The sequence below is a fragment of the Natator depressus genome, chromosome 6 (genome assembly GCF_965152275.1).
Source record: "Natator depressus isolate rNatDep1 chromosome 6, rNatDep2.hap1, whole genome shotgun sequence".
NCBI lineage: Eukaryota > Metazoa > Chordata > Testudines > Cheloniidae > Natator > Natator depressus.
In genome coordinates this window covers 15022263-15049637 of record NC_134239.1, presented here as the reverse complement: position 1 = coordinate 15049637, position 27375 = coordinate 15022263, and the positions used below count along the sequence as shown (strand labels likewise).

Here is a 27375-nt window from a genome sequence, read left to right as displayed (position 1 = left end):
ACTCGTGTCAGTTGCAGGGAGAGCTCAGCTCCAGCCCTGGGGCAGATCTAGCCCCCAGGGCAGTGTGCCCCCACCAATGCGGCTGGCAGAGATGCAGTGGCTGGCAACCATGTCATCCCCCCCAGCCCCTCAGGGCCATGAGAACAAGGGGAAGAGATGGTTTCCCACCTGCATGTTGAGCTCAGGGTCCTTCCTGTCACAGGCGCAGGCAGGGCCTTGCGGGGGAGACAGGAAACCAGTGGTTGGGGCTAATGAGCTGATACGGCAGCAGGGCTGGGGCAGGCAGGAAAGGAGGTTGCAGTGAGCACAGTGTGGTGCTGGGAGGTGAATTCAGGGCCCAGCTGCTCAGCCCTAAGCAGGGTCTCTAAGCAGTAGCCCATGCCTCCCTTGCAGCCATCTTACTTCCCCGGTGCAGCTACAGTTGTTTAACCCCCTGGGCAAGTCTGTCCTGTCCCTCTCCTGGACCTGTTAGAGGATAACAGCTTTCTACTGCTATCCGCACCTGTTCTGTGCCCAGGGGAAGAGATGTGTGCTGGTGGTTTGACTGGCCAGAGAGGGGGAAAAAGAGGAAATGAGCATCAACCCCCAGCTGCTGTCTGTGGGCACCATCCGCCTTGCGCTCCCTACCTGTGGCAGCCGTTGATCCGGAGGGGAGCTTGTGTGTGTGAGCTGATGGGATGGATATGGGATGATTGTGGGTAGTTAAGCCCCACTTCCCCCAATTCCTGGAGAAGTGTCCTGTGCTCCACCCCAGCAATTTCCCATAGGCAGCACCTGGAGCATCCTGGGCTTCCTCTGTGCCCTGCCTGTCTGCAGCTCCACCTTCTCCATATGGGCCAGGCTGGGCTGACAGAGGGCACAGCAGGTGGGTTGTACCCCATCCCCTACCAGCCACTGGTTCGAATCCAGCCCTGCTCGGGTGGTAGTGGAGTGCCCCTCTACTGGCTCTTGGACAACCTCCTTATGATGAGTTGGGTAGGCCTCAGTTCCCATGCCCTCAACCTCAGCCACTGCCCAACTGGGCAAAAATGCCAAGGACCAAGCCCCCTTGCCCGGATCTTGGGCGGGGAGAGTTGGCTGCCTGCCCTGGAGGTGAATGAAACCTGTGGCCTATCAACAGTTGAGGGCTCGATGCAAATCAGCTGATTAATTTGCATAATGTGCCCCCCCCCCCGCCCGATGGGGGCTGCACAGCCCTTGGCTGCTGTTGCAGCTGCTCCCCAGTGCAGCGGGCTGGATGGGCTGGCAGGAAACGCCCGCCCACGGCTGCGCGTCTCTGTTGCTCCCCGCCAGTCGCACAGTCCCCCACCCTGCCGGGAGCTGCCAGCTGCCATCACCTCGCAATGGTAAGGGCCCTCTCTGGGGGCTGAACCCCCACCACCACCCCCAAGGCAGGAGGGGGGGGAACTCCCCCCTCTATCCCGGGGAGATGGGAGGCAAAAAGTTAGATAAGGTTAATGGGCTTCTTCCCCTGGCTCTGCCCTGGGCACCAGGCTGGGCCAGGTATGTTTGGAGGGAAACTAGGCAGGGGGCTGGTTTCAAGCCAGGATGGGAATGGCCTGGGGGAGCGTGGGGGGAGGGTAGAGATGCATGACACCACCACCACCACCACCCCACCCTCCGGCAACTGGGAACTCAACAGGGGCAGGGACTGGCCTGGGTCTGTATTGGCAACGGGGGGGGTGGGGCCTTCCCCATACAGGAGCATTGGCAAAGGGGCACAGTGGCTGCCACCTGATGGCCTCATGCCCCAAAGGGGAGGCCTGGCTGGAGCTGGAACTCTAGGGCAGTGGGATGGAGTATGGGGTATCCTAACCCCTCCCCCACCCCTGCCCAGGTCCTGCTCCCAATGTCTGACACTCAGCCCAAAGTTTACCCCCCCCCTTTCCCACCTAGGTGAAGGGACCATGTACCGGGGGGGGTTGCCTGTGCCTTTACTGTGCCTCAGTTTCCCCTCTGTAAAATGGGAAGGAGATCTGTTCTTGGGTCTGTGGAGGAAACAGCTGTGTAATGGCCACTGCTGACCCTGCCATTCCCTGTGCCTCACCACAGGCAGATGGGCAAAGGCTGCTAGGAAAACCCCATCCAGAACAGCACAGGCCGCTCTGCTAACACCAACAGGCTCCCAAAAAACCCACTGCTCCCTCCCCTCCCCTGATCACTGGTCTGTTCCTCTTCCTCCTTCCCTGGGTCTCTATTCATTGCCCCTCCCCTTGAGAGCTGCTGCCAGCCCTCAGGAGCTGCTCTGGAAGTGGGGGGCGGGGGGGAGACGCTGTAATCCATAGCCCTGACACATGAGGGGAAGGTGCCGGTGCTCCCCAGCTTTGACTAGAGGTGTGCAGTCTCTGTGCGGAGGGGGGGTTGTATTGGATGGGGGGGGATTAGTTGGAGCAGCTTGGCAGGTTGTGATCTGGGGTACCCTGAGCCCTGCTCCCCCTCTCCAATGTATGTGATCACAGGACAGAGGTGCCTGCGGTGCATGAAGGCACCAGTCTGCCTGCTTTCAGGGCTGAGTTCTGCAGTAGCCGGGCAGCGGGGTGTCTTGCCCTGGGACGTGGCCACACTGTGGTGCCATAGATGCTTCAGGGGAATGGGCCAGGCGGGGAGATAACAGCCCTAGCATAGCTCAGCAGTGGCCAGGGTGGGCAGCTCCTAGTCGCTGTCGCAAAGAAAAGCTGTTGGCCTGAAGCCCAGCGAGCGACCTGAGATGGGCGAGCGCCAGGTGGGGGTGCTGGGGCGTTGCTCAGAAGGCAGCTAGGTGGTTGCATGGCAGAGAGGCGGGTAACTTGGCGCTTCTGCTCCTGGTTGGCAGCGGGTGAAGTTTAGTCTCCCCCTGCCCAGGCAGACCACGAGCCAGCACAGAGCACCCAGCTCTCGGCTTGACAGCCTTCGGGCCATTTCCGGTCCATGGTCTGTAAAGACTCCATTTCTCAGCAGTCCAGCCCAGTTCTCCTCCTCCCCTCGGCCCCTGGCCCCCTGCCCCCTCTTCCCCGCCTGGTGCTGCAATGAGTTAGTGCCGGCGCCGCCCCTGCCTCTCGGGCTGGCCGCATGCCTACTCCACCTGGCCCAGCAAAGGCCCGAGCCACCTAAGACAGGACAGAGCCCCAACCAGACTCGCCTGCCTCAGTGAAGACAGGGCTGCTGTTCAGTGAAAGCAGAAGTGGAGCTGGGCAAAGATCAATTGCCCCCTCTGCCAAAGTTCCTGCTAGCCCAGCCTTAGGCTTCCCCCATGCGCAAGGCAGCTGCCCAGGAGAGAGCTGGAGGCAGAGAGGCTGAGACAGGCTGGGGCAAAGGGGCAGTGGAAGCTAAAGTGATAAAGCCCCATTAGAGGTAGGCCTTCTAGGCCCGCAAGCGTTACAACAGACCCCCTGCAGCCCATTCTGCCCCAAGGGGCAGCTCCACCTCCTCTCCTGGCCTCCCCCACAGCCCTCAGTGTTAGGGGCTCCTGGGGCAGCTGCCCCTGCCCCCCTCCCAAGCAGCTCAGCTTTTGGCCCTGCTCCCTTCCAGCCAGCTGGGATCTCCTGCCCCTCTGGGCACTGGCCAGGGCCCCGTGGGGCTGGTTGAGCCCCCGTGGCTGGCAGTGCGGTGGGCTTGGGGGCCATGGGAGCTCAGCAGAGCGGCTGCTAGGTGAGGGACACCATCCAGTCCCACCGGGCCTCTCAGCACCTGCACTGTTGGGAGCCCCACAGGCCCAGCACAGGTCAGGAGGGAGAGCGGAACGAACACGAACACGAACACACACACACTCTCTCTCTCTCTCTCTCACTCACTCACTTCCCTACTGCTCCATTTCATTACAAGGAGTTCTCCCAAGGGTAAATGACTACAAGTAGCAGGGGGACTACATCAAACCCCCACACAAGTGGCTCAGACTAAATGTACATCACAAAGCCACAAAGCCAGTCAAGGACCAGACTAACAGCCCATGGCAAAACAGCAGAGTCAAGGAGGTGTTAGCAGCAAAGAGGCATCCTTTATGTCAAACCCTAGTGAGGCTAACAGGAACGAGAAAAGCGTTAAGTGTGAAAGTGTCGCTAGGCAGGCCAAAAATTGAGCCACAGCTTGCTAAAGAAGCAAAAAATAACAGCATGCTTTTTTTTGAAGTATGTCAGAAGCAGGAAGCCTGCAAAACAGTCAGGAGATGATAAAGGTGCTAAAGGAGAACTCAAGGAAGACAAGGCCATTGCAGAGAAGTTAAATGAATTCTTTGCATCAGCCTTTACTGCAGAGGATGTGGGGGAGATTGTCCCATCCTACCCTGAAAGCTAGCCTTTTGGGGGGGAAATCTGAAGTACTGTCCCAAATTGATGTGTCAGTAGAAAAGGCTTTGGAACAAATTGATAAATTAAACAGTAATATGTCCCCAGGACTGCTTCTTATTCACCCAAGAGTTCTGAAGGAACTCAAATATGAAATTGCACAACTACTAACTGTGGTATTGCTTCAATCAGCCTCTGTACCAGATGACTGGAGGATAGTTAATGTAATACCAATTTTTAAAAAGGGTTACAGAGGCAATCCTGGCAATTACTGGCCAGTAAGCCTAACTTCAGTATTGGGTAAATTGGTTGAATCTATAGTAAAGAACAGAATTATTGGTAGAGTCAACACAGCTTCTGTAAAGGGAAATCATGCCTTACCAATCTATTAGAATTCTTTGAGGGTGTCAACAAATATGTGGATGAGGGTGATTCTTGGACTTGGACTTTCAGAAAGTTTTTGACAAGGTCCCTCACCAAAGGCTCCTAAGCAAACCAAGCAGTCATGGGATAAGAGGGAAGGTCTTCTCATGGATCAGTAACTGGCTAAAAGACAGGAAACAAAGGGTAGGAATAAATGGTCAGTTTTCAGAATGAGGAGAGGTAAATAGCAGGGCCCCTGGGGATCTGTATTGGAACCAGTGCTGGTCAACGTATTTATAAATGATCTGAAAAAGAAAGTGAACAGTGAGGTGGCAAAATCTGCAGATGATACAACGTTATTTGAGATAGTTAAGTCCAAAGCAGACTGTGCACAGTTACAAAGGGCTCTCACAAAACTGGGTAGTGACTGGGCAACAAAATGGCAGATAAACTTCAGTGTTGACAAGTGCAAAGTAATGCACACTGGAAAAAAATAATCCTGACTAGACATACAAAATGATGGGAGTCTAAATTAGCTGTTACCATTCAAAAATGATCTTGGAGTCATTGTGGACAATTATCTGAAAACACCTGCTCAGTGCACAGCAGTGGTCAAAAAGGCTAACAATGCTAGGAACCAGTAGGAAAAGGATAGATATTAAAACTGAAAATATCATAATTACTATATAAATCCATGGTACACCCACAAATCTCAGAAATGATCTGGTTGAACTGGAAAACGTTCAGAGAAGGGCAACAAAAGATGATGGAGGGTCTGGAACAGCTTCCGTATGAGGAAAGACTAAAAAGTCGGGGGCTGTTCTGCTTAGGAAAGAGACGACTAAGAGGGGATATGATAAGAGGTCTAGAAAATGAATGATGTGGAGAAAGTGAATAGAAAAATGTTATTTAACCTTGCCTACAATACAAGAACCAGGGGTCACCCAATGAAATTAATAGGCAGTAGGCTTAAAACAAACAAAAGGAAGCACTTCTTCAAACAATGCACAGTCAACCTGTGGAACTCATTGCCAGGGGATGTTGTGAAGGCCAAATGTATAACTAGGTTAAAAAAATAATTAGATAAGTTCATGGAGAATAGGCCCATCAATGGCTATTAGCCAAGAGGGTCACAGATGCATTCCCATTCTCTGGGTGTCCCTAAACCTCTGACTGCCAGAAGCTGGGACTGGACGACAGGGGATGGTTCACTCAATAATTGCCCTGTTCTGTTCAGTTCCTCTGACGCATCTGGCCCTGGCCACTGTTGACAGACAGGATACTGGGCTAGATGGACCATGGCCTGACCCACTATGGTAGCTCTTTATGCTCCTATTCCTTGCTCCTCAGAGCCCCCTGGCAACATGGGTGACCCTGTGCCGGCTGGCAGGGCCCTGCCTGGCTGGCTGCAGTTCTGGGAAGGGCTGCTCTCTGGGGCAGGGACAAGTGGGGCCCCAGCCCCGCAGTGTCAGCACTCTGGCCTGCTGCTCTAGGGAGTCAGGCTTGGCTCACACTGAGAGGCTGAGTTTGCTGAGCTGGGCCCAGTGCCAGCCCAGGGGGCTAGAGCTCAGAATAAGTGGGGGCTGGGCCCTGCAGCTGCTGCCAGCTGCAAAGCCACCTCTCGCACCACTGCTGTCACCTGCCTGACCGCTGCTTCCTGTTACCCTTGTCAGCCGGGTGAGGCCTGCACCCCCAGGAGCCACCCACACAGGCCATGTAGCATGTGATACACACCACTCGCTGTCCACCCACCCCCGACACACACACATGGCAGGGTGGGGAAGCCACACCAGTAGAGCGAGACTCAGCCCCTGCAGGGCACTGAGAATGAGCTGAGCAGAAACCGCTCCCTTCCCCCGACACACACAGCCTGGCAACCGACTGCAAGGGGCGCGAGACCCGACAATGCACCATCCAGGCCTGCGCCCATCACCTGAGGGCAGGGGGGTAAGGCACCCCCCCACACACACACACAAGCACACGCATGTTCGCACACACACACCCCCGCCTAACTCCCCACCTACTGCCAACCCGCAGCCCCCTGCACCCAACTCTCCTCAGCCCTGCTAATGCCCCCCTAGTGCCAACCAAAGGCCCCTGTAAGCCGCGTGCCCCCCAGTGCCAACCAAAGGTCCCTGAAAGCCGCTTGCCCCCCCAAGTGCCAACCAAAGGTCCCTGTAAGCCACGTGCCCCCCCAGTGCCAACCAAAGGTCCCTGTAAGCTGCATGCCCCCCCCAGTGCTAACCAAAGGCCCCTGTAAGCCACATCCCCCCCCACACCCCAGTGCCAACCAAAGGCCCCTGTAAGCCACGTGGCCGCACAGCAGCCTAATTAGCGCTCAGGAAACCCCTAGCCCCGGACCTGCCGGGGCTAGGGGAGGGTTGATCCAAACCTGCAACAGCTGGGGCGCCCCTCCCCCAGCCCCAACTCAGCCCCAGCCCAGACCTGCCTTGGCTGGGGCGCCCCTTCCCCGGCTCCAACTCAGCCCCAGACCTGCCGCAGCCGGGGGAGGGGCTCCCCTCGCTTGGCCCAAACCCAACCCCCAGCCTGAACCTGCCACGGCCCAGGGAGGGGCGCCTCTCCCCCACAGCCCAGGTGCTGCTGTGGGAGAGAGAGAGCAGGGGGGAGTCCTCTCTCCCTGCCATAGCCCCGGAGCACCTTCCTGCACCCAAAACCCCTCACCCCGGCCCTGCTCCAGAGCCCGCACCCTCCCCTGCAACCTTCTGCCCCAGCCCTGAGCCCCCTCCCACACTCAGAACCCCTTGGCCCCCCCACCCCCACCACATGAATTTTGTTATGTGCACCACATCACCTCCATATTGGTGCACATAACGTAAGATGGGTGGGAAAAATTAGAGGGAACACTGCTGCCAACCCACAGCCCCCTGCACCCACCTTGGGCTCCCCACATATACGCCCTAATGACCCCCCCCCCAGTGCCAACCCACAGCCCCCTGCACCCAATCCTGGTCTGCCTGCACACACCCCGCCTAATGGGTTCGCTGGGAGTCTCCCAGAATCAGGCTCTATCTCCTGGAGGCTACTGAAGCCAAATCAGGAGATTTTTGGCCCCTAAAAGTCCAGCTGCACAACGGGGCTAAGGCAGGCTCCCTGCCTGCCCTGGGTCTGCGCCTTCCCAGAAGTGGCCGGCACATCTCTGTGGCCCCTTGGGAAGGAGGTCAGGGGGGGTCTCCGTGTGCTGCCCGCTCCCTGAGCGCTGACACCGCAGCTCCCATTGGCTGGGAACTCCAGCCAATGAGAGCTGCGGGGGCAGTGCCTGCAGGCAGGGGAAGCATGCGGAGCCCCCTGCCCACTCCACAGGGGCCACAGAGACATGCCAGCTGCTTCTGGGAGAAGCTCGGGGCCAGAGCAGGCAGGGAGCCTGCCTTAGTCCTGCTGCGCCACTGACCGGGAGCCTTCTGACGAGCTAAAGCGCTGCCCTGCCAGAGCCTGCACCTCTCACCCCCTCCCACACCCCAACCTCCTGCCCCAGCCCTGAGCCCCAACCCCTCACACAACCCAACCTCCTGCCTCAGCCCTGAGCCCCGTCCCGCACCCAAACTCCCTCCCAGAGCCCACACACCCTCCTGCACACCAACCCCCTGCCCCAGCCTAGAACCCCCTCCTGCACCCAAACTCCCTCCCAGAGCCCGCACCCCTCACTCCCTCCTGCCCCCCAACCTCCTGCCCCAGCCCAGTGAATGTGAGTGAGGGCTGGGGAGAGCGAGGGACACAGGGAGGGTGGATAGAGTGCCTGGGGCAGGGCGGGGCAGGGGTGGGGAAGGGGTTGTTTGGGTTTGTGTGATTAGACAGTTGGCAACCCTACCCTCCAGTGTCAACCCACAGCCCCCACACCCAAACCTGGGCTCCCCCTCAGCCCTGCCTAACATCCCCCCACGCTATCCACAGCCCCCTGCACCCAACCCTGGGCTTCCCACCTCAGCCCTGCCTAATGCCCCCCAGTGCCAACCTGCAGCCTCCTGCACCCAACCCTGAGCTCCCCACATATACACCCTGTCTAACGCCCCCCCCCAGCACCGACCCGCAGCCCCGTGCACCCAACTCTGAGCTCACCACACCCTAACACCCCACTCCACCCTCAGCACCCACCTTGGGCTCCCCCACCTCAGCCCTGCCTAATGCCCCCCCAGTGCCAATCTGCAGGCCCTGCACCCAACCCTAGGCTCCCCACACACACCCTGCCCAACACCCCCAGCCTTTGTTAATCTAAACTGAGATTCCCTCAGCACTTCAATCAAAAACACTGTTTTAAGTAAAATATAAAACAGATTTATTTACTAGAGAAAGATAGATTTAAGTGATTATAAGTAGCAGGCATAGAGATCAAAGTTGAATACATAAGAAATAAAAAATCTCACAGTCTAAATTCTACAGACTAAACAAGATTTAAATCAAGCAGTTTCTCACCCCACCGGATGTTTCAGGCAGTTTACAGTTTTTATTACACAGGGGGAATTTGCTTCCCAGCCTGGGACCAATCACCCCCTTCAAAGACTTTGCTTTCCAAATGAGCTTCCAGGTGTTGAGATGTGGGAGGAGAGAGGCCAAGTGGTGATGTCATCAACCCTCACTTAGACTTTCTCTCCAGGTGCTAGAAAGATCTTTGCTGCAACATTGCGGTTAGGCAGCCCCCATTGCGTACGTGCCCTCTCTGAGGGAGAGTGGATTCTTCTTGGTGTGCCATCAACTCCTATCTGGCTGGTCCTGATGTAAATTTGTTGTCAGTTGCTCCTTTGTTGCCACTGAAAGGCTGGCTGTGTGCGTGTCCCGCTTACCACATATTTCAGTACCAAACATACAGCAATACTTCATAACTTCACATGCCATGTTAGTACAGACAATCCAACCGAATAGCAATGTTCAATGGATCAAGACTTTATAAACGATACCGCACAAGGCGTACCTTTTTTAAAATATCACAATCACCATACAGTGGTGAATATGGGGATCCAGGGTGCTACTTTGAGGTAGTTTCCCCGTCCATACAGTAGAACAGGTTTATTATTGTTTCTCTGCTGTGACAAGCTCCAAGTCTGTTTATAGGTATGAGCTGAAAAGCAGCATTACCACAGAGCTTCTTAACACATGGTTTGATCTTATTTACCACTCCGAGCATGTTCAAAAGCTTTTCCCAAAAATCATGCATATTGCACCTTTTCATTAGGTTTACCATCAGCCCCAAATTCTTTATCACAAGGTTTACCATTAGCATCAAATTTTTTATCAGGAGGTTTAAGAGTAGCACCAAACCTTTTATCACAGATGGGCGTTTACAAGTAGCTTTGTCATACCCTGCCCTCTATTTAGACAGTCTGGTTTGTTCAACACCCATTGTGTCTTTCAACTCCTTCCTGAACCTTAGCATGTGTTCAGTTACTGGCTTTTCTTTCTCTTCAGTATGGGTTCTCAATTCATTCATATCTTTGCGGCTTTAGAATCATAGAATATCAGGGTTGGAAGGGACCTCAGGAGGTCATCTAGTCCAAGCCCCTGCTCAAAGCAGGACCAATCCCCAACTAAATCATCCCAGCCAGGGCTTTGTCAAGCCTGACCTTAAAAACTTTTAAGGAAGCAGATTCCACCACCTCACTAGGTAACGCATTCCAGTGTTTCACCACCCTCCTAATGAAAAAGTTTTTCCTAATATCCAACCTAAACCTCCCCCACTGCAACTTGAGACCATTACTCCTCATTCTGTCATCTGCTACCACTGAGAACAGTCTAGATCCATCCTCTTTGGAACCCCCTTTCAGGTAGTTGAAAGCAGCTATCAAATCCCCCCTCGTTCTTCTCTTCCGCAGACTAAACAATCCCAGTTCCCTCAGCCTCGCCTCATAAGTCATGTGTTCCAGTCCCCTAATCATTTTTGTTGCCCTCCGCTGGACTCTTTCCAATTTTTCCACATCCTTCTTGTAGTGTGGGGCCCAAAACTGGACACAGTACTCCAGATGAGGCCTCACCAATGTCGAATAGAGGGGAACGACCACGTCCCTCAATCTGCTGGAAATGCCCCTACTTATACATCCCAAAATGCCATTGGCCTTCTTGGCAACAAGGGCACACTGTTGATTCATATCCAACTACTTGTCCACTGTAACCCCTAGGTCCTTTTCTGCAGAACTGCTGCCTAGCCATTCGGTCCCTAGTCTGTAGCGGTGCATGGGATTCTTCTGTCCTAAGTGCAGGACTCTGCACTTGTCCTTGTTGAACCTCATCAGATTTCTTTTGGCCCAATCCTCTAATTTGGCTAGGGCCCTCTGTATCCTATCCCTACCCTCCAGCGTATCTACTTCTCCTCCCAGTTTAGTGTCATCTGCAAACTTGCTGAGGGTGCAATCCACACCATCCTCCAGATCATTAATGAAGATATTGAACAAAACCGGCCCCAGGACCGACCCTTGGGGCACTCCACTAGATACCAGCTGCCAACTAGACATGGAGCCATTGATCACTACCCGTGGAGCCCGACAATCTAGCCAGCTTTCTATCCACCTTATCATCCATTCATCCAGCCCAGACTTCTTTAACTTGCTAGCAAGAATACTGTGGGAGACCATGTCAAAAGCTTTGCTAAAGTCAAGGAACAACACGTCCACCGCTTTCCCCTCATCCACAGAGCCAGTTATCTCATCATAGAAGGCAATTAGATTAGTCAGGCATGACTTGCCCTTGGTGAATCCATGCTGACTGTTCCTGATCACTTTCCTCTCCTCTAAGTGCTTCAGAATTGATTCCTTGAGGACCTGCTCCATGATTTTTCCAGGGACTGAGGTGAGGCTGACTGGCCTGTAGTTCCCAGAATCCTCCTCCTTCCCTTTTTTAAAGATGGGCACTACATTAGCCTTTTTCCAGTCGCCTGGGACCTCCCCCGATCGCCATGAGTTTTCAAAGATAATGGCCAATGGCTCTGCAATCACATCCGCCAACTCCTTTAGCACTCTCGAATGCAATGCATCCGGACCCATGGACTTATGCTCGTCCAGCTTTTCTAAATAGTCCCAAACCACTTCTTTCTCCACAGAGGGCTGGTCACCTCCTCCCCATGCTGCGCTGCCCAGTGCAGTCTCCTGGGAGCTGACCACTTTGGTACTCCACAGTCTGGTGAGGTAAGGATGTAAGGGGATTCTGCATTTTGGCTGGTCCTGTGTCAGCTATCTCCCAACCTCAGTATGTCCATATGCAAGAAATCCATCTCCTCTTCTGGTTTTTACCCTGTGTTCCCCACTCCTAGCACTGGGAACTTCCCCACCCCCTTTTCTTAGGCATTCATGATTTGTGTCTCTAAGTTACAAGTGCTTGCTCATTAGTCAGACACACCTTTTTCCAGCAGCTCTCCGTCAGCTGCTTTTTGTGTCTTACCAACCTCTCTCCTCTGCCAGCTGAGTGATTTGCATGCTCACAAACATTGCCTGGAAGGTTTCTGGACTCAGCTTCTTGGCTGTTACAGGGATGGGAGCTGCATCTCGACTTGACTTTTCACAAGCATATAAAGATGGGTGTCCTAAAAAACTGGGACCTGGATTGGAGTACCTCCATCACCCCTTTCCCTGAGAAATTAGCTACGTGACTGCTATGCTCTGAAAGGCCAGCTACACAGTCCCCTCTTTGAACCTAAGTTACAGGCAGCATGCCTGGGTGCACAGATGCTGAATCAGCCACTCAGTCCTGGGCATCCTCTCTCAAGTGACCAGTGAGGCAATATCCATGTGCTCCCACTATTCTTTCCCCATTTTCCTTCTCTGGGGTCCCCTCTTGGACACATCTCTCTAAGCTCTCTAGAGCAGAATCTATCCCTTGTATAGCTGCAAAGGGCTCACAGCTAATGGCTGGAACAGTTTTCTCAGTGCCAGGCACTCCACCCCTCTCCCTTCCTGAAGAGGTGCTGCCTTCAGCTGTGGTGCAGGAGCTGGTCTCAATCCCCCCCTCCCAAAAAACCCCCCAGGAATCATATTACTTCCCTTTGCTGCAGAGGATTCAAAGAGATTTTCTCCCTTTCCTTCAGCAGGTTCTAGGACTATACCCTTTTCCCCTGGGGTCCCAGCAAAATATTCCTTTTGCTCCAGGCTACAACAATCTGATCTATTCAGAAAAAAATCATTGCCGGTAACCATGTCAATGGGGATATCATCCACTACTCCCACCTTTAATGCACTTTCTAACCCATCAGTTTCAATGTGCCTTATGGCCAAAGGCACAAGAGTCTAGAAACCTCCTACTAATAAAAGCTCTGCCATCTGTCCTGGCAATGTCTCATCATCTCGAATTACATTCGAATTAACCACAGAAATCTCTGTACCTGTATCTTCCCATCCTACATTTTCCCTGCCATTAATTTTGACAACCTTTATGTGTTCCACGCCTGCGTCTGCAGAGGCCAGTCCCATAAAATCAGTGTGAAAAGAGCCAGGCGCCACAGAGGCTCCTGTGTGGAGGACAGCAGCATCAACAAGGGCTCCTTGCTGCCTGCTTCCTCCCCGCACAGGGCACTCATTTCTCAGGTGATCAGTGGAATTACTATGATAGCACCTTTTGGGCTCTTCTAGTTTCACTGAAGGTTTGGGATGGGGATTAGAAGAATTGTTTTGGGGTGGTGAGTGCCCAGCCTCCCACTTTCTTCCCAGGGGCAAAATGGGATTCTCCTATCCCACCAAGATTTAAACCCTCCACCCCAACCCTTTCTGTGACTTACTCTGAATAGGTTTCAGAGTAGCAGCCATGTTAGTCTGTATCCACAAAAGGAAAAGGAGTACTTGTGGCACCTTAGAGACTAACCAGTTTATTTGAGCATAAGCTTTCTTGGGCTAAAACCCACTTCATCAGATGCATGCAGTGGAAAATACAGTAGGAGGATTATAAAGAGAGAGAGAGAGAGAGAACACATGAAAAAATGGGGGTTGCCATACCAACTCTTAACAAGATCAATCGATTATCACTGCAAAAGTTTTTTTTCTCTTGCTGATAATAGCCCACCTTAATTGATTGGTCTCTTTAAGAGTTGGTATGGCAAACCCCATTTTTTCATGTTCTTTGTATATATCTATCTTCCTACTGTATTTTCCACTGCATGCATCTGATGCAGGCCCCAGCCCATGAAAGCCTATGCCCAACAAACCTGCTAGTCTCGAAGGTGCCACAAGCACTCCTCACTCCTTCTGCTGATACAGACCAACACAGCTACTACTCCGAAACCTGTAGTTATATGGAGAGTTATGCTACTCAGACTGGAAGCAAATTTAAAATGAGCACAGAGAAAATCTCTTAACCTTAATCCATTCCTAGGCTAAAGGGAGCTATGAGAACTGGAAATTCTCATAAATTCTCATAGGGTACAAACCCTAACAATCTTACACTCTTCACATCATTATCTATTTTTTTGCAATACAGTAGGAAGATAGATAGAGAACATGACAAATGGGGGTTGCCATACCAACTCTTAACGAGACCAATCAATTAAGGTGGGCTATTATCAGCAGGAGAAAAAAAACTTTTGTAGTGATAATCAGTGGATCTCGTTAAGAGTTGGTAGGGCAACCCCCATTTTTTCATGTTCTCTGTGTGTATATCTTCCTACTGTATTTTCCACTGCATGCATCTGATGGAGTGGGCTTTAGCCCAAGAAAGCTTATGCTCAAATATATTTGTTAGTCTCTAAGGTGCCACAACTCCTCCTTTTCCTTTTACTCTGAATAGATGCCTGGGTCTACTCAAAGCCATCAGATAGAGATGCCATCTCATCCAGTTTGCACGTTTTTAATCGCACAGACACTGTTTTACATCATCTTTATATATGCCTAGGAAATGCTCCTGAGCAACAAGGTCAAACATTTGTTCAAAACTTTCAACAGCTTTCCCCCTCGCCCATTTTCCCATTAGATCTTTCATCCTGTTTACATATTCTCCGTTACTCATACCAGCATTTCTCTTAAGATTTCTAAATGTCACTCTGTTTCAAGGGTAATCGAAATCATTATGAAAGGTTTTTTGAATTTACGGTAACCTAAAGCATCCTGAATTGGCATTTCATTGGAATATTAAGAGCTTTACCAGTTAACTCTTCAATCGGGGAGGGGGGACGGAATTTCTTGTGATCAGGAATCACATGAGCTGCACACAAGCTCTCAAAAGTAGTAAAATATTCTGTGATATCACCCATCTCCTTATGTGCAGGACATAACTGCTCCCATTTGTGGATTTTTGGAGAGATGGGAATCAGTGGGGTTAGATGGTTCTGGTTCTGCTTTTCTAGCAAGTCCAGTTGGAGTTTTCAATCTCTAGCCTTCCTCAGCCTCCTTGTTTTTCAGCTCTAGAGTTCCTTGATGTCCTGTGTCCTCTCTGGCAGCCTGTTTCCCTTTCTCCTTTATCTCCGGTTCTTTCATTTTCAACCGATGCTCAGTTTCTCTCTTTTTCTGCTACCTGCAGTCTGTACAGCTCTAACCTGGCAACTGTGTCACTCACTCATTTTTATGCCTTTCTGCTCCTATTTCCCTTTCCCAAAATATGCAAACACAAAATAATAAACTTGTAATTCTTTCTTGACCGCATTGAGGCGGCCTTAAAGTCTCACTTAAAATCTTTACACCAGTGTCAGAAGTGCAAATCTTGGTCAGAACAAGCTGTGCATTTCATCCTGCTCATTGTGCCACAGAGACAGGATTCCTGGGGTATAACCTGGAACTTTGGGACCACTGTGCCCCCTTAACTCTATAACCTGGGCTGTTTCTCACAAGGCTATGCTAGTGACAAGCAGCAAACCCCTCCACCTACTGTGATCACTCAGCCAACAGCACGTTTTGCTCATCCAGCTAAACTGCATGAATGCTCTTTAAGTCACTCACGAATTGTACAAATCACCCTAGCCTCCAGCTTGCACCCCAGAAATATAGCATCTTACACTGCTCAAGACTTCCTTGGACAGTGCAAGCCCATTAGTTAGTTTGCCACTCCAACAAAGGGTAGTGGATATGCACCAGCCCTGTTAACCTGAGATTCCCCCAGCACTTCAACCAAAAACACACTGTTTTAGGTAAAATCTAAAACAGATTTATTTACTACAGAAAGATTTAAGTGATTATAAGAAGCAGGCACAGAAAGCAAAGTTGGTTATGTAAGAAATAAAAAAACCTCGCAGTCTAAATTCTACAGACTAAGCAAGATTCGAATCAAGCAGTTTCTCAACCCACTGGATGTTTCAGGGAGTTTACGCTTCTTATTACACAGGGGGAATTTGCTTGCCAGCCTGGGATCAATTTCCCCCATTCAAAGACTTTGCTTTCAAAATGATCTTCCAGGTGTTGAGATGGGGGAGGAAAGAGGCCAAGTGGTGATGTCATTGACCCTCACTTAGACTTTCTCTCCAGGTGCTAGAAAGATCCTTGCAGTGACATGGAGGTTAGACAGCACCCATTGCATATGTGCCCTCTCTGAGGCATCTCTGGGAGAGTGAATTCTTGACAGGACCAGCCAGACATGCCTTGGTGGCCTGACGTAAATCTGTCTTGTCAGTTTCTCCTTTCTTACCACTGAAAGGCTGGCTGTGCACATGTTCCACTTACCACATATTTCAGTACCAAACATATAGCAATACTTCATAACTTCACATGCCATGATAGTCCAGACAATCCAACTGAATAGCAATGTTCAATGGAACAACGATACTTCACAAGGTGAAAAGGAGGACTTGTGGCACCTTAGAGACTAACCAATTTATTTGAGCATAAGCTTTCGTGAGCTACAGCTCACTTCATCGGATGAAGTGAGCTGTAGCTCACGAAAGCTTATGCTCAAATAAACTGGTTAGTCTCTAAGGTGCCACAAGTCCTCTTTTTCTTTTTGCGAATACAGACTAACACGGCTGTTACTCTGAAACTTCACAAGGTGTACTTTGCATAAAACATACCACAATCATATCCCAGTAGTGAATATGGAGTCCAGGGTGCCATGTTACAGCAGCACAAAGCGATTGTGTTGAGCATGGGGAAGGGGAATCCATGTAGTACCAAGGTCCCAGGCATGCCCACAAGCCTGGCACACCTGCAGGCAGTCATTAACCTCCTCCCCTTCCCCTCCTCCCCCAGCACTCCGCCATCCATGCCCCACAGGGGCTGCTCTCTGCAGGGCTGGCACTCCTGCTGCTTCCGGGAGCCGCGCTGGGCTCAGGCTCCAACCCAGACAGCAACTCCGTGACTGTGGTTCTCCTGGTCTTCCTGCTCCTGCTGCTGCTCCTGGTGCTGGCCCTGGCCTGGCGCAAGTTGAGCCATGATTCAGATGGCAGATATCACCCACGCCACCTGTGCCAGCCACACCGCCTGCTGGCAGCCCTGGTCAGGCGCTGGCATGAGCTGCGAGGGCAGGTGCCCCCTGAGAGGCACTGGCAAGGCGAGGATGAGGACGAGGACGAGGACGAGGACGAGGAGACCCTTCAGCGGGATGAGGAGGAAGGTGGAGGAGGGCAGGAGCAGCAGAGTGAGGAGGAGGGCACTGCTGTGCCAGAGGGGACCCCGCCCAGCGACGACGCCGGGGGAGCCCTGGAAGAGGCAGGGGAAGCAGAGGGCGCCAGCGCTGGGGGCCTGCTCAGTGATCTGCACTCCTTCTCCGGGACGGCAGCCTGGGAGGACAGCACAGCAGAGGGAGGCAGCCGCCAGCATGTCACTGCCCTCTAGGGGAGCTGAGGGAAGGACACGGACTACAGGGGGGACTTCAGCCCCCCACTTGCTCACTGGGGAGCAGCTGGAGTTGAACAACTGCTCCCAGCCCACCCCCGCCCCCAAAGAAGCTGGGATGAACTGCTCCCCACACCCCACCCCTCCCTGCAGAGCTCTCCACCCCTCGCCATGGGGCTGCAATGGGGCCCCCTGCACCCCACCTCTCCCCCCCACCACCCTCACAGCTGGAGAGCCAGGCCAAGCAAGGCAGGGAGCGCCCCCGACCCCAGACTCTGCATTGACTCTAGCACCCCTCCCCTCCCCCCACTGCCTGCACCAGGATATGGGGCGTGACACTGTGGCATGAGCGTGTGGCTCCACTCCCACTGGGGAGCTGCTGATTGGCCCACAGGCAGCGCTACAGGCACCAATAAAGGGGCGGCATTGCTCACAACCTGGCACACTCTGCAGCTTCATTTACCCCAGCGGGGAATGCAGGGGGTGGGGCTGCATGGGGGGGGCGCGGAACCCGCTGTGAACCACACCCCTGGAAGAAGGGGGAGGGAGTGTGACCCCAGCCTTCTGGCCTTAAGGAGGGCTCTCCAGGCCCCTCTGCCCCACAACATGATGGGAGAAGAGTATGAGGCTCCCCCACTGGACAATCCCCCGCACTGGCTACGCACCAGCTGGAGTGACCCCCACCCCCAAACACCATGGAGCAGCGGGCAAGGGGGTGGTGGCAAACTACCTCCCCTCCCCCAGCAACAAGAAGGGACAGCCACAGCACAGCCATACCCAGGCTTTAATTGGCACAGACCCAGCAGCAGAGAGCGGCTGCCTGCCCCGCAACCCACACACCTCACACGGTGACACGGAGTACAGCAGACAAGCCAGCAACCCTCCCACCCAGAGGAGGCAGAGCGTGGTCGCTTCCCTAATACTCAGTACCCCACTGCCCCCCCACACCCCATGCCTCTCCAGGCTCTGCCCCCCCACATACCCTGCCCCCCCTTTCCCTGCTCCCCCAGGGTTCTGAGCCTCACCCCCCACACTGCCCCACCCCATCACCCTAACCCCCACCACACACTCTGCACGATGCCCTTCTTCACACAGGCCCCCCCAGCCATGCTCTGCTCCCTCCCCAGCACACACTGACCCCCCCCCCGACAACGCCCCTGCCATGCTCTACCCCGCATCCTCTGCTCTCCTCTAGCACTGACCTCCTCAACCCCAAAACATGATTTGTAGCAATAAAAACAGAGCACCAAGGAAAGGTTAAAAGCCCCGTGGGTGGGACCTGCAGCCCAGGGCCCATGGGGCCGCTCAGGACACACCCAGCAGCCCCTGCCCTCCACAGCTGGGGCTGCCCTACCCTTTGGAATTGCAGCCCTGACAAAGCATCTCCTCCTGAGTCCATCCAGGCTGAGGGCTCCCGATACCTCCCAGCCCCACTCAGCTGTCGGGGGCTATGTCCACTCCATGGGTCACCGACAGGCTGGGCACCTCCATGGGGAGCCTCCCGCCGGCCCAAGCTGAGTCTCCTGCCCAAGCAGGGGCACCATGCCTGCCTCAAGCTACCTTGCCACCCGGCCCCGGCCCCCCTTCTGCTTCTTGGTGCCTGTTGAAGTCTTGATGGGAAGGGGGGCCGTGCCCTCTGGTGGGGGTGGCAGCAGCGGCAGCCCTAGCTCCATGGGCTCCACCGCCAGGCTGGGCTTGAAGGCCTCGAAGGGAGAGAACTTCAACGGGCTGAAAGCAACAAGAAACTGGGAGTGAGACCCCCACAGAGAGGGAGTGAGCCGGCCCCATCCCAACCCCCACAGGTGGCCAGGTCTGGGAACCCTGCAATCAACAGCCCCACGCCCCAATCCACAGCCCCCGTCCCACCCCCTCCTCGGGAACATTGTGATCAACAACCCCAGGTCTTGGCACTGCCTCCCTGCCTACCCAGATCCACAGCTCCACATGGCAACACCATACAGAGAGAGGTGTATCTACTGCTGAGAAAGCCCAGGAAGGGGATGCTAGAGCCACTGCCCCCTAGAGGGGAAAGACCCCATATCCCACTCCCCATCCCTGAGTCAACCAGTTCCCTGAGGCTGGCGCCAGATCAGAGCCAGCGCCCCCTAGAGGGGAAAGGAGCCCTGCCTGTTGGTCACCTCGTTTGGAAGTGCCCCTAGCCGTACCTGACAGGCGTTCTGGGGCTGCTGTTGAGGCGGCGAGGGGAGCGCACCTTTGGCTGGAAGGAGAAGCCCTCCTTAATGCTCTCCAGCACCGACGGGGCCACATACGTGAAGCCCTGCAGAGAGCATGGAGGTCAGAGCAGCAGGGATGCCACAGTGCAAGCTCCACCCCTTCCGAGGTGTCAGAGGGCCCCCTGCTGGGAAGGGCAGGGTTGGGCTGTGCCAGCTGCACCCCCTCCCAGCTGAGACAGCACCCCCTGCTGGGAGTCCTTACCAGGAAGGCCTGGTTGGCACTCTCACTAATGGAGGCATCGTCAGGGCTGTCCACGGGCGTCTGACGAGTGAAGCGGGTGTCGAACTGGCTGACGTCGTCATCCGATTGCTGCAGGGCAGGAGGGAGGGGGACAGAGAGGGGTCAACCCAGAATGGGAGGGGCAGCCTGGCATCAGCGTCATTTGCCAGCAGGGGAGGATGGCAACCAGGCTTGCCACATAAAGGATCTGGCTTCCCATTTGCCATCCAGGTTTTCCTCCCCGAGGGGTCTGGGAGCTGCAGGGCCCCATGGGGGCTGAGCGCCCTGCACAGCTGTCCTGGACACCTGGGTCCCATTCTCCAACACTGTCTCGGTCTCCCTCCCCCAATCCTGGGAGGGCTGGGCTGCAAGGAGCCCTAGGTGTGAGTGCTCTGCACTGCCACCCGGGTGAGGGTGCTGGGAGCTGCGAGGTGAGACATCTATTGCCATGTGGGAGAGAGCAAGGCAGGCCTGTTCTGGGCTCAGCCCAGGCTGGGCTGGGCAGGGCAAGCAAGGAGCAATGGGCTGGCTCTCTCCTGCCATTGGTGGGTGGCTCGGGGCAAGGGCAGGCAAGTACCAGGCAGGGCCTGAAGGGTGGGTCCAACTTGCGCGCCAGCAGCTCATCCCAGTTGACGTGGCGGAAAAATGGCTGCTTCTGTAGGGACAGACACACAGGCAGGAGGTCAGAAGCCCAGCAGCTGCTCCCCGTCCCCTGATGCCCAGCATCTGCCCAGCTCAGGCCTGTGCCCTCCCCTGGGCTCCCCATGCAGACGCCCTCTGGTGCGGGGAGTCCTGGGCCCAGGAAGGTTATGGCAAGGCTTGGCACGAGCCTGTGCCCACGTGGAGAGGAGGCTCCACCCCCTGCCCAGAGCCATGGCACATGGAAGGGAGCCGCCTCCTGCCACTGACTCCAGTGTGCGCACGGGTGCAGGTAGGGGAGAGAATCCCCCTTTCACAGCGCTGTGTACTGCCCCTCCTCCACCTCCAGAAGGCACCCTCCCACCCCACCTACCTGCACATCGGCCGCGTCGCCCGTCCCACCCCCAATCCTCTGGCTGGGATTTCTCTTGAGGAACTGAAAAGAGAGAACAGAGTCAGGCCACCCCTCAGGGAGCACGGCCTGGCAAACATGGGGTGGGGGGCACTGTTTATATACACACACACACACTAAAGGGTTCCCCCCTGCCCCCACCCTGATTCCACATCTAGTGGCAGCCATTTTGGTGAGACCCACACGAAAGCCCTGATCCAAGATCACACCCTTCTGGTTCTGGGGCTGACAGGTCGGCAGCTGTGAGGAGCGGAAGTGAAGGAGATGGCAACAGCGTCAGACAGGAGCAGGTGCCAGTAACCATCTGGGGGCAGTAGCACCTCCTCACACAGGTCAGGAGCGTGAAGGGCAGCATCCTAGTTGGGGGGGGGGCACATGCAAGCAGTACCTTCTTGAGTAGATCGCGGGCGTCGGGGGTCAGGTAAGGTGGCAGCACCAGCTTCCCCTTGAGGATCTTGTCAATGGTTTTCTTCCGGTTCTCAGACGTAAATGGCGGCTGCAAAGGAAGCACAGAGGGGGCTGAGCACCACGAAAAAGTGGGGGTCATGCTGGGAGAGGGGCATGACTCAGCATACCTCAGTGGGGCACAAGGGCCACTGAACCTAGTGCAGAACAAAGGTCTGGGCTGGGGCGGAGGGTGCAGAGTGAGGGACCGCGCTGGGGTGAGGGAAGGTGCCCTTTGGTGCAAAGGCTCATGGGACAGAGCAACAGCCAGGCCCAGCACTGTACCTGGAGAAAGGGAAAACCCTCAGCCTGTGGCTCCGGCCCCCCACCCCCATGTTAACAGCACGAGCAGAACTTGCCGATCCAGTGAGCATGTCGTACATCAAGGCCCCAAGGCTCCACCAGTCCACGGCCCGGTTGTGTCCACTCCGCATCAGGATCTCTGGAGCCCTAGGGATGGCACAGACACCCTGAGCTGCTGGGCCAGCCACTGACCACCCCAAGGCCCCCCAGGGGAGCAGTGCGAGGGGAGGGGCAGTGTCTCTGGGGCCGGGTCGCACGGGGGAGCAGTGCGAGGGGAGGTGGGTGTCTCTGGGGCACCTACATGTACTCAATGGTCCCACAGAAGGTGTGGGTGACGGCTCCCTCATGGATCGACTCCTTGCACAGTCCGAAGTCCGTCAGCTTGATGTGCCCTGAGGGAGACGAGACCCCGTGGGTCAGACTCCGGAGCCAGAGCTCTCTGGGCCCCACATCCAACCCCGCCGCCCCTAAGCTCCATACCTTGGCTATTCAACATGATGTTCTCTGGCTTCAGGTCCCGGTAGATGATGCCATTGCAGTGCAGGTGGCCCAGGGCCAGCGTGATCTCGCTCAGGTAGAAGCTGCGGCACAAGCAGGAATGAAGCAGTCAGTACCACCTGAACACCTGCAGCTCGCGGGGGCGCTGCTCCCTGATGTGCCAGCCATGCAGCTCCCCCAGCAGGAGCAGCAGCTGACATGCCCAGTCAAACCAGGGGGATGGCTCCCACCATGCAGAAGAACTGGGCACTGCCCAGGGGAGCCAGTCAGGTCCTGGGAAATACTGTGGGCACCCCCATGGCACAAGAACCTCTTCACCACTCACAGACCAGTATGGCCCCCCTCTCCCAGGCTGGCTGGGCCCCAGCTGGCATTCCCTCTCTGCCTTCCTGTGCCCTCTCTCCTGCTTAGCTCTGCACCTGTGCATCCCATACCTGCCTCTCCTTGCTGGGACCCCCATGCTCCCCCCAGCCCATCTCTACCTCCTCCCAGCCCTTGCTTGTCTCCCCCTGGAGGAGGCTGGCTGCCATTTGAACCAGTGGCGACCGCCACCTTGTAACCAAGGATTGTGGCGTTGACCATGGTGTCAGCAGGTCACAGTGAGCCTCAGGCTGTCCCTGGCAGTGTGCACAACGTGGGACGCTGAGCCGTGCCAGTTACTACGTATTGCAACCTGCTCCCATTCTCTGCTGCACACAAGCCCCCACCTCCCTCAGGTTCTGGCGCCAGCAGGTTGGCTCTGCCTTGGTGCTCTGGCATGGGAGCACCGTCTGGCTTTAAACACAGCTCTGCACTCGGCACCAGCTCAGTGATCCCTCTGAAGAGCCCCACTCTGTGGTGTGTTTACACAATGGGAGCAGGTCGTTTCCACATAGACTTTGGTCAACACAGCAAGGGCGGGACGGGCACTGGGCTGGAGCTTAGGAGTCTACAAAAACAATCACAACACAGCCAGAGCGCTGGCGGGGTGGGGGGGTGGGTTCTGTGCTCCCAGCTACTCCAGTCACTGACCATGCTGTGTCCTCCAGGAAAATGCCCTCACGCTCCAGCTGCATGAAGAGCTCTCCACCTGTAGACCCAAAACAAAGAGGTACCTGAGCTCCCCACACAGGTCCTGGCTCCTGCCCCACATCCCCCCACACCCAGAGAGGTCATGAGGGTAGAGAGGGGCCAGCTCTGGCCAGATTGCAGGCCGACAGCATGATACAGTCTCCGACAATACTGTGCTCACATAGGTCACTCACATGCAGCCTGGTCTCTCCCCTAGCACTTGCTAGGGCCAAACCCTCCCAAGCCACCCCTGACCTCAGCCCTGCCCCATACCACTCAAGCACTCAAGGATGAGGTAGAGCTTGCCACCCGTCTGGAAGGCGTAGATCAGGTCCACGATGAAGGGGTGTTTGATGGCCTCCAGGATGTTCCTCTCAGCCTTGGTGTGAGCTGTGTCCTTGGCGTTGCAGGCGATCTTGGCCTGGGGGGAGACAGACAGAGAAAGGGGCATTAGAGTGCCAACAGGGGGCACCTCCACGCTCAGCAGCAGGAAGGACTGGCCAGCTAGTTACCTTCTTCAGGACTTTCATGGCAAAGATCTTCCCGGCGTTGGTCCCCTGCACCTTCCGCACCTGGAACACCTGTGAGGGAAGAGAGGGGACTTTAGGGCGGGCGGTTGTACAGCTAGATCCCCACTGCCGTGCCAACGGCAGGCAGGCAGCTTCCTTCAGCAACTCAGGGGACCATCTGGGAAGAGATGCTCCGATGGAAACAACATGACAGGATTCAGAAATGCAGCCATGGGGCCTCATGGGAGTTGTAGCTCAGCTGTCTCATGCAGCCCCTCTGTAAGCCAAGCTCCCCAACCACACTTACTTTCCCATGATGCACTGGGGCCATGCGAGAGCCACTTGGTGCCGCCTGTCCTCCGCAATAATTGAGTTCATGATGCATCCTGGGAGAGGTAGCCCAGCTAAGGAGCCAGGGCCAGGAGGCATTTGAAGTACATTACCCATGTGGCACCACAATGGTGTGTCAGAATTGAAATTTCTGACCAGTTCTCTCCTCCAGACAAGTTACCCCCAAAACAGAGCCCTAGAGCAGGCCCTGGCAAGGGTCCCAGCACCCAAACCTTCCCTCCCACCCTTCTCGTTCTCCTCCATAGGGGTTTCTGGCTAGCAGGGGTCCAGGAGAGAAACAGGGGTGAGTCAGTCCCACAGTGGCATCCCCCAGTAGAGAGGGGTGGGGTAACAGGAACATGTGCATAGGGAGGCACACACCCTTGCCCCCCACAGCTGGCCCCATCAGTCTGATTCCCCTGGCCCTTCCCTACCTTGCCGTAGCCACCCTTGCCCAAGACACGCAGCAGCTCGAAGCAGTGTGGCCCGATGCGCTCAGGGCCATTGTTGACGCTGCTCTCTGAGATCTCGATCTCCTCATAGTGCCCCACCGGCCTGAGGGAGACGGGCAGAGATGTGAGCAGGGAGCACATGCTGGAGACGCCGTAGGGAAGAGGGAGGAAGAGCCACCCAGGGAGAGGACATACTGGGCCAGTGATCAGCTGGGGGAAAGCCCGTGGGAATAGGACAGATTTTGGCTCCTGAGTGCCCACTCCCTCAGCCCAGGGAGGCTGGTTCGATTCATCAGCTCCCCAAAGAAAGAATGACATTTGTCCAAAGCCCCTGCCCCCACCTAGCCCCTTCCCTGGGCTACTTACTCCAGGCCATTCCCCCGCAGCTCCAAATCCATCTCCTAGGACAGAGGAGGGGAAATCAGACAAGCACACACTGACAACCCCCACAAGAACAAGGGGTCACAGGGATTAGGGGCAGTCTGCCAAGGGGCACAGGGGCTAGGGGCACCAGAACTAGGATCAGGCACTTGGAGTGTAAGGGGGCACCAGGGCTAGGAGCAGGCAGCCAGGGGTTGGGCATGGGGCAGAGGGGTGAGGTGTGTACCAGGGCTAGGAGCAGACTGCCTAAGAGTGCCAATGGGGTGTGGGGTGGGCGGCACCAGTTTTCATGTCTGGCTGCTGGGAGGTGCCAGGCTTAAGGTCAGGCTGTGGAACAGCAAGGGGACAGGGAGACAACAGCCTCCCCAGGAGCAGGGTAAGGCGCTAGTTTCCCTGGGGTGTTATTAGTCACAGGTAACAAGGACGCTTCATGATCGGGGTGCAGTCACCTTCTAAGGACATTGCTCATCATGCTGCCCAGAGTCACAGACTGTGGGGAGGTGGGACAAGACGCAGGGGGCCGAATCACTCACGCCCCTTCCTTGTGGGGGGTGGAAGAAAATCACATGCTACCTGGACACTGGAAGCAAGTGCAGAAGGAGGTGCTAAGGGGGAAGCGGGGGCAGGGGAGCACAAAAGCCCAGCGGGTGGGGAGGGCAGGTGCAGGGGGGGTGGGGACTTCATATGGGGAACAGGTAGCAGGGTTGAGAAGCAGATTAGGGTGTCCTAGGGGCATATGGGGGTGTCCTGGGGGGAGCTGAGGAGCAGGTTTGGGGGGCCAGAGGTTCGGGCAGGGGATACATCGGTGCCCTGGAGGACAAGTGGGGGGCCCTGGTAGACCAGGGTGGGGGGCCCAGCAGGGAATAGATGGGGGCTCCGGGGGGGTCCCGGGCCGAGGCTCTGTCCATCCCCCGCTCTCACCGCCCCCAGCTCGGGCTCCTCCCCGTCGCTCCCCTCCTCGGTCTCCAGGTCGATGTCGAACACCCCGGCCATGGCGGCGGCGGCGGCGACGGCCCCGGCCCCGGGCTCCCCCGGCCGGGCCCCGCCCCGCCCCGCCCCCTCCTGCCCAGTGGCGCGTCACAGGCCTGCGCCCGCCACCGTCCCGGGCCCCGAGCGCCGCGTGATGACGTCACCCAGGCTTCTGGGCCCCGGAGTCCCGGTTCGCGGAGGGGCTCGGGAAGGGAACGAGGAGCCCTTGGGCAGCGCGGCGGCGAACGCACTGCCTCGCGCGCGAGCGCTGGCGGGTCATCGGGCGCGCGGCATGGAGCCTGCCGGAGGGAGAGCGAGACACGTCCAGAGGCCGCGAACCGGCGGAGCAGGAGGCGGGTTGACGCCGACGCGCTATTCTCAGCGGCAGGAAAAAACCTTTGGTCGGGAAGGGACCCAGCCGCGGGGGCCTCTGGGAAACGTGGCCCCGGGGTCGGAGCAGATGTATCCGTGCCCCTCCCGCCCTCGCCCGGGCTCCCCCCGCTCCCCTGCCCTGTGAGTCCCTTCCCGCGGGGGCCCCTCTTGCCTCCCCCCGGGGCCTCCCCCCCGGCCCCGCCACGCCCCCTCCCTGGGCGGGGCTCGCCTTGTCTTCCAGGCACGCCCCGGCTGGCCCCACGGCACCCTGCTCCCCACATGCCGGGGGTCCTGTAACACGGGCCGGATTAACTCTCCTGTGGGGCCCCTGGGGGTTTGGGGTGGGGGCAGGGGGTTGGGGTGCGGGAGGGGGCTCAGCTGAGACAGGAGGTTGGGGGGCAGGTGGGGTCAGGGTGGGAGTTTGGGTGCGGGAGGGGGCTCGGCTGAGACAGGAGGTTGGGGGGCAGGTGGGGTCGGGTTGGGAGTTTGGGTGCGGGAGGGGGCTCGGCTGGGTTAGGTGGTTGGGGGGCAGGTGGGGTTGGGGTGGGAGTTTGGGTGCGGGAGGGGGCTCGGCTGGGTTAGGTGGTTGGGGGGCAGGTGGGGTTGGGGTGGGAGTTTGGGTGCGGGAGGGGGCTCGGCTGGGACAGGAGGTTGGGGGGCAGGTGGGGTCAGGGTGGGAGTTTGGGTGCGGGAGGGGGCTCGGCTGGGACAGGAGGTTGGGGGGCAGGTGGGAGTTTGGGTGTGGGAGGGGGCTCGGCTGGGTCAGGTGGTTGGGGTGCAGGTGGGGTCAGGGTGGGAGTTTGGGTGCGGGAGGGGGCTCGGCTGGGACAGGAGGTTGGGGGGCAGGTGGGGTCAGGGTGGGAGTTTGGGTGTGGGAGGGGGCTCGGCTGGGACAGGAGGTTGGGGGGCAGGTGGGGTCGGGGTGGGAGTTTGGGTGCGGGAGGGGGCTCGGCTGGGACAGGAGGTTGGGGGGCGGGTGGGAGTTTGGGTGTGGGAGTGGGCTCGGCTGGGTCAGGTGGTTGGGGTGCAGGTGGGGTCCGGGAGGGAGTTTGGGTGCGGGAGGGGGCTCGGGTAGAGAGTTGAGGTCTCGGGTGCAGGCTCCGGCTAGGAGGCGCTTACCTCGGGCTGCTTCTGGTCGGTGGTGCAGCATGGCTAAGGCAAGATTCCTGTCTCCCATGGCTCCACGCTGCTCTGCTCCCCAAGGTGGCCGGCATGTCCGCTCTGCATGGTGCCAATGGGAGCTGCAGAGCCGGCGCTGGG

General features: G+C 56.5%; 2 protein-coding genes across 2 annotated transcripts; one reads left to right on the top strand and one right to left on the bottom strand.

Moving 5' to 3' along the window:
• Nucleotides 1-1274: 1274 nt before the first annotated feature.
• On the top strand, nt 1275-17404 carry PTPRCAP (protein tyrosine phosphatase receptor type C associated protein). Its single transcript, XM_074956850.1, has 2 exons — nt 1275-1346; nt 16718-17404. The coding sequence occupies exons 1-2, from the start codon at nt 1344-1346 to the stop codon at nt 17300-17302; spliced, it is 588 nt and encodes a 195-aa protein (XP_074812951.1). The 5' UTR covers nt 1275-1343; the 3' UTR covers nt 17303-17404.
• A 1057-nt stretch (nt 17405-18461) lies between these two features.
• Nucleotides 18462-25782, bottom strand: RPS6KB2 (ribosomal protein S6 kinase B2). Its single transcript, XM_074954594.1, has 15 exons — nt 25696-25782; nt 24760-24794; nt 24376-24496; nt 23615-23683; nt 23376-23523; nt 23064-23121; nt 22035-22135; nt 21856-21946; nt 21611-21701; nt 21196-21303; nt 20769-20831; nt 20334-20411; nt 19739-19846; nt 19468-19580; nt 18462-19030 (listed from the first exon to the last, which is right to left on the bottom strand). Exons 1-15 carry the CDS (start codon nt 25765-25767, stop codon nt 18859-18861), a joined length of 1428 nt encoding a protein of 475 aa, XP_074810695.1. The 5' UTR covers nt 25768-25782; the 3' UTR covers nt 18462-18858.
• Nucleotides 25783-27375: the final 1593 nt, after the last annotated feature.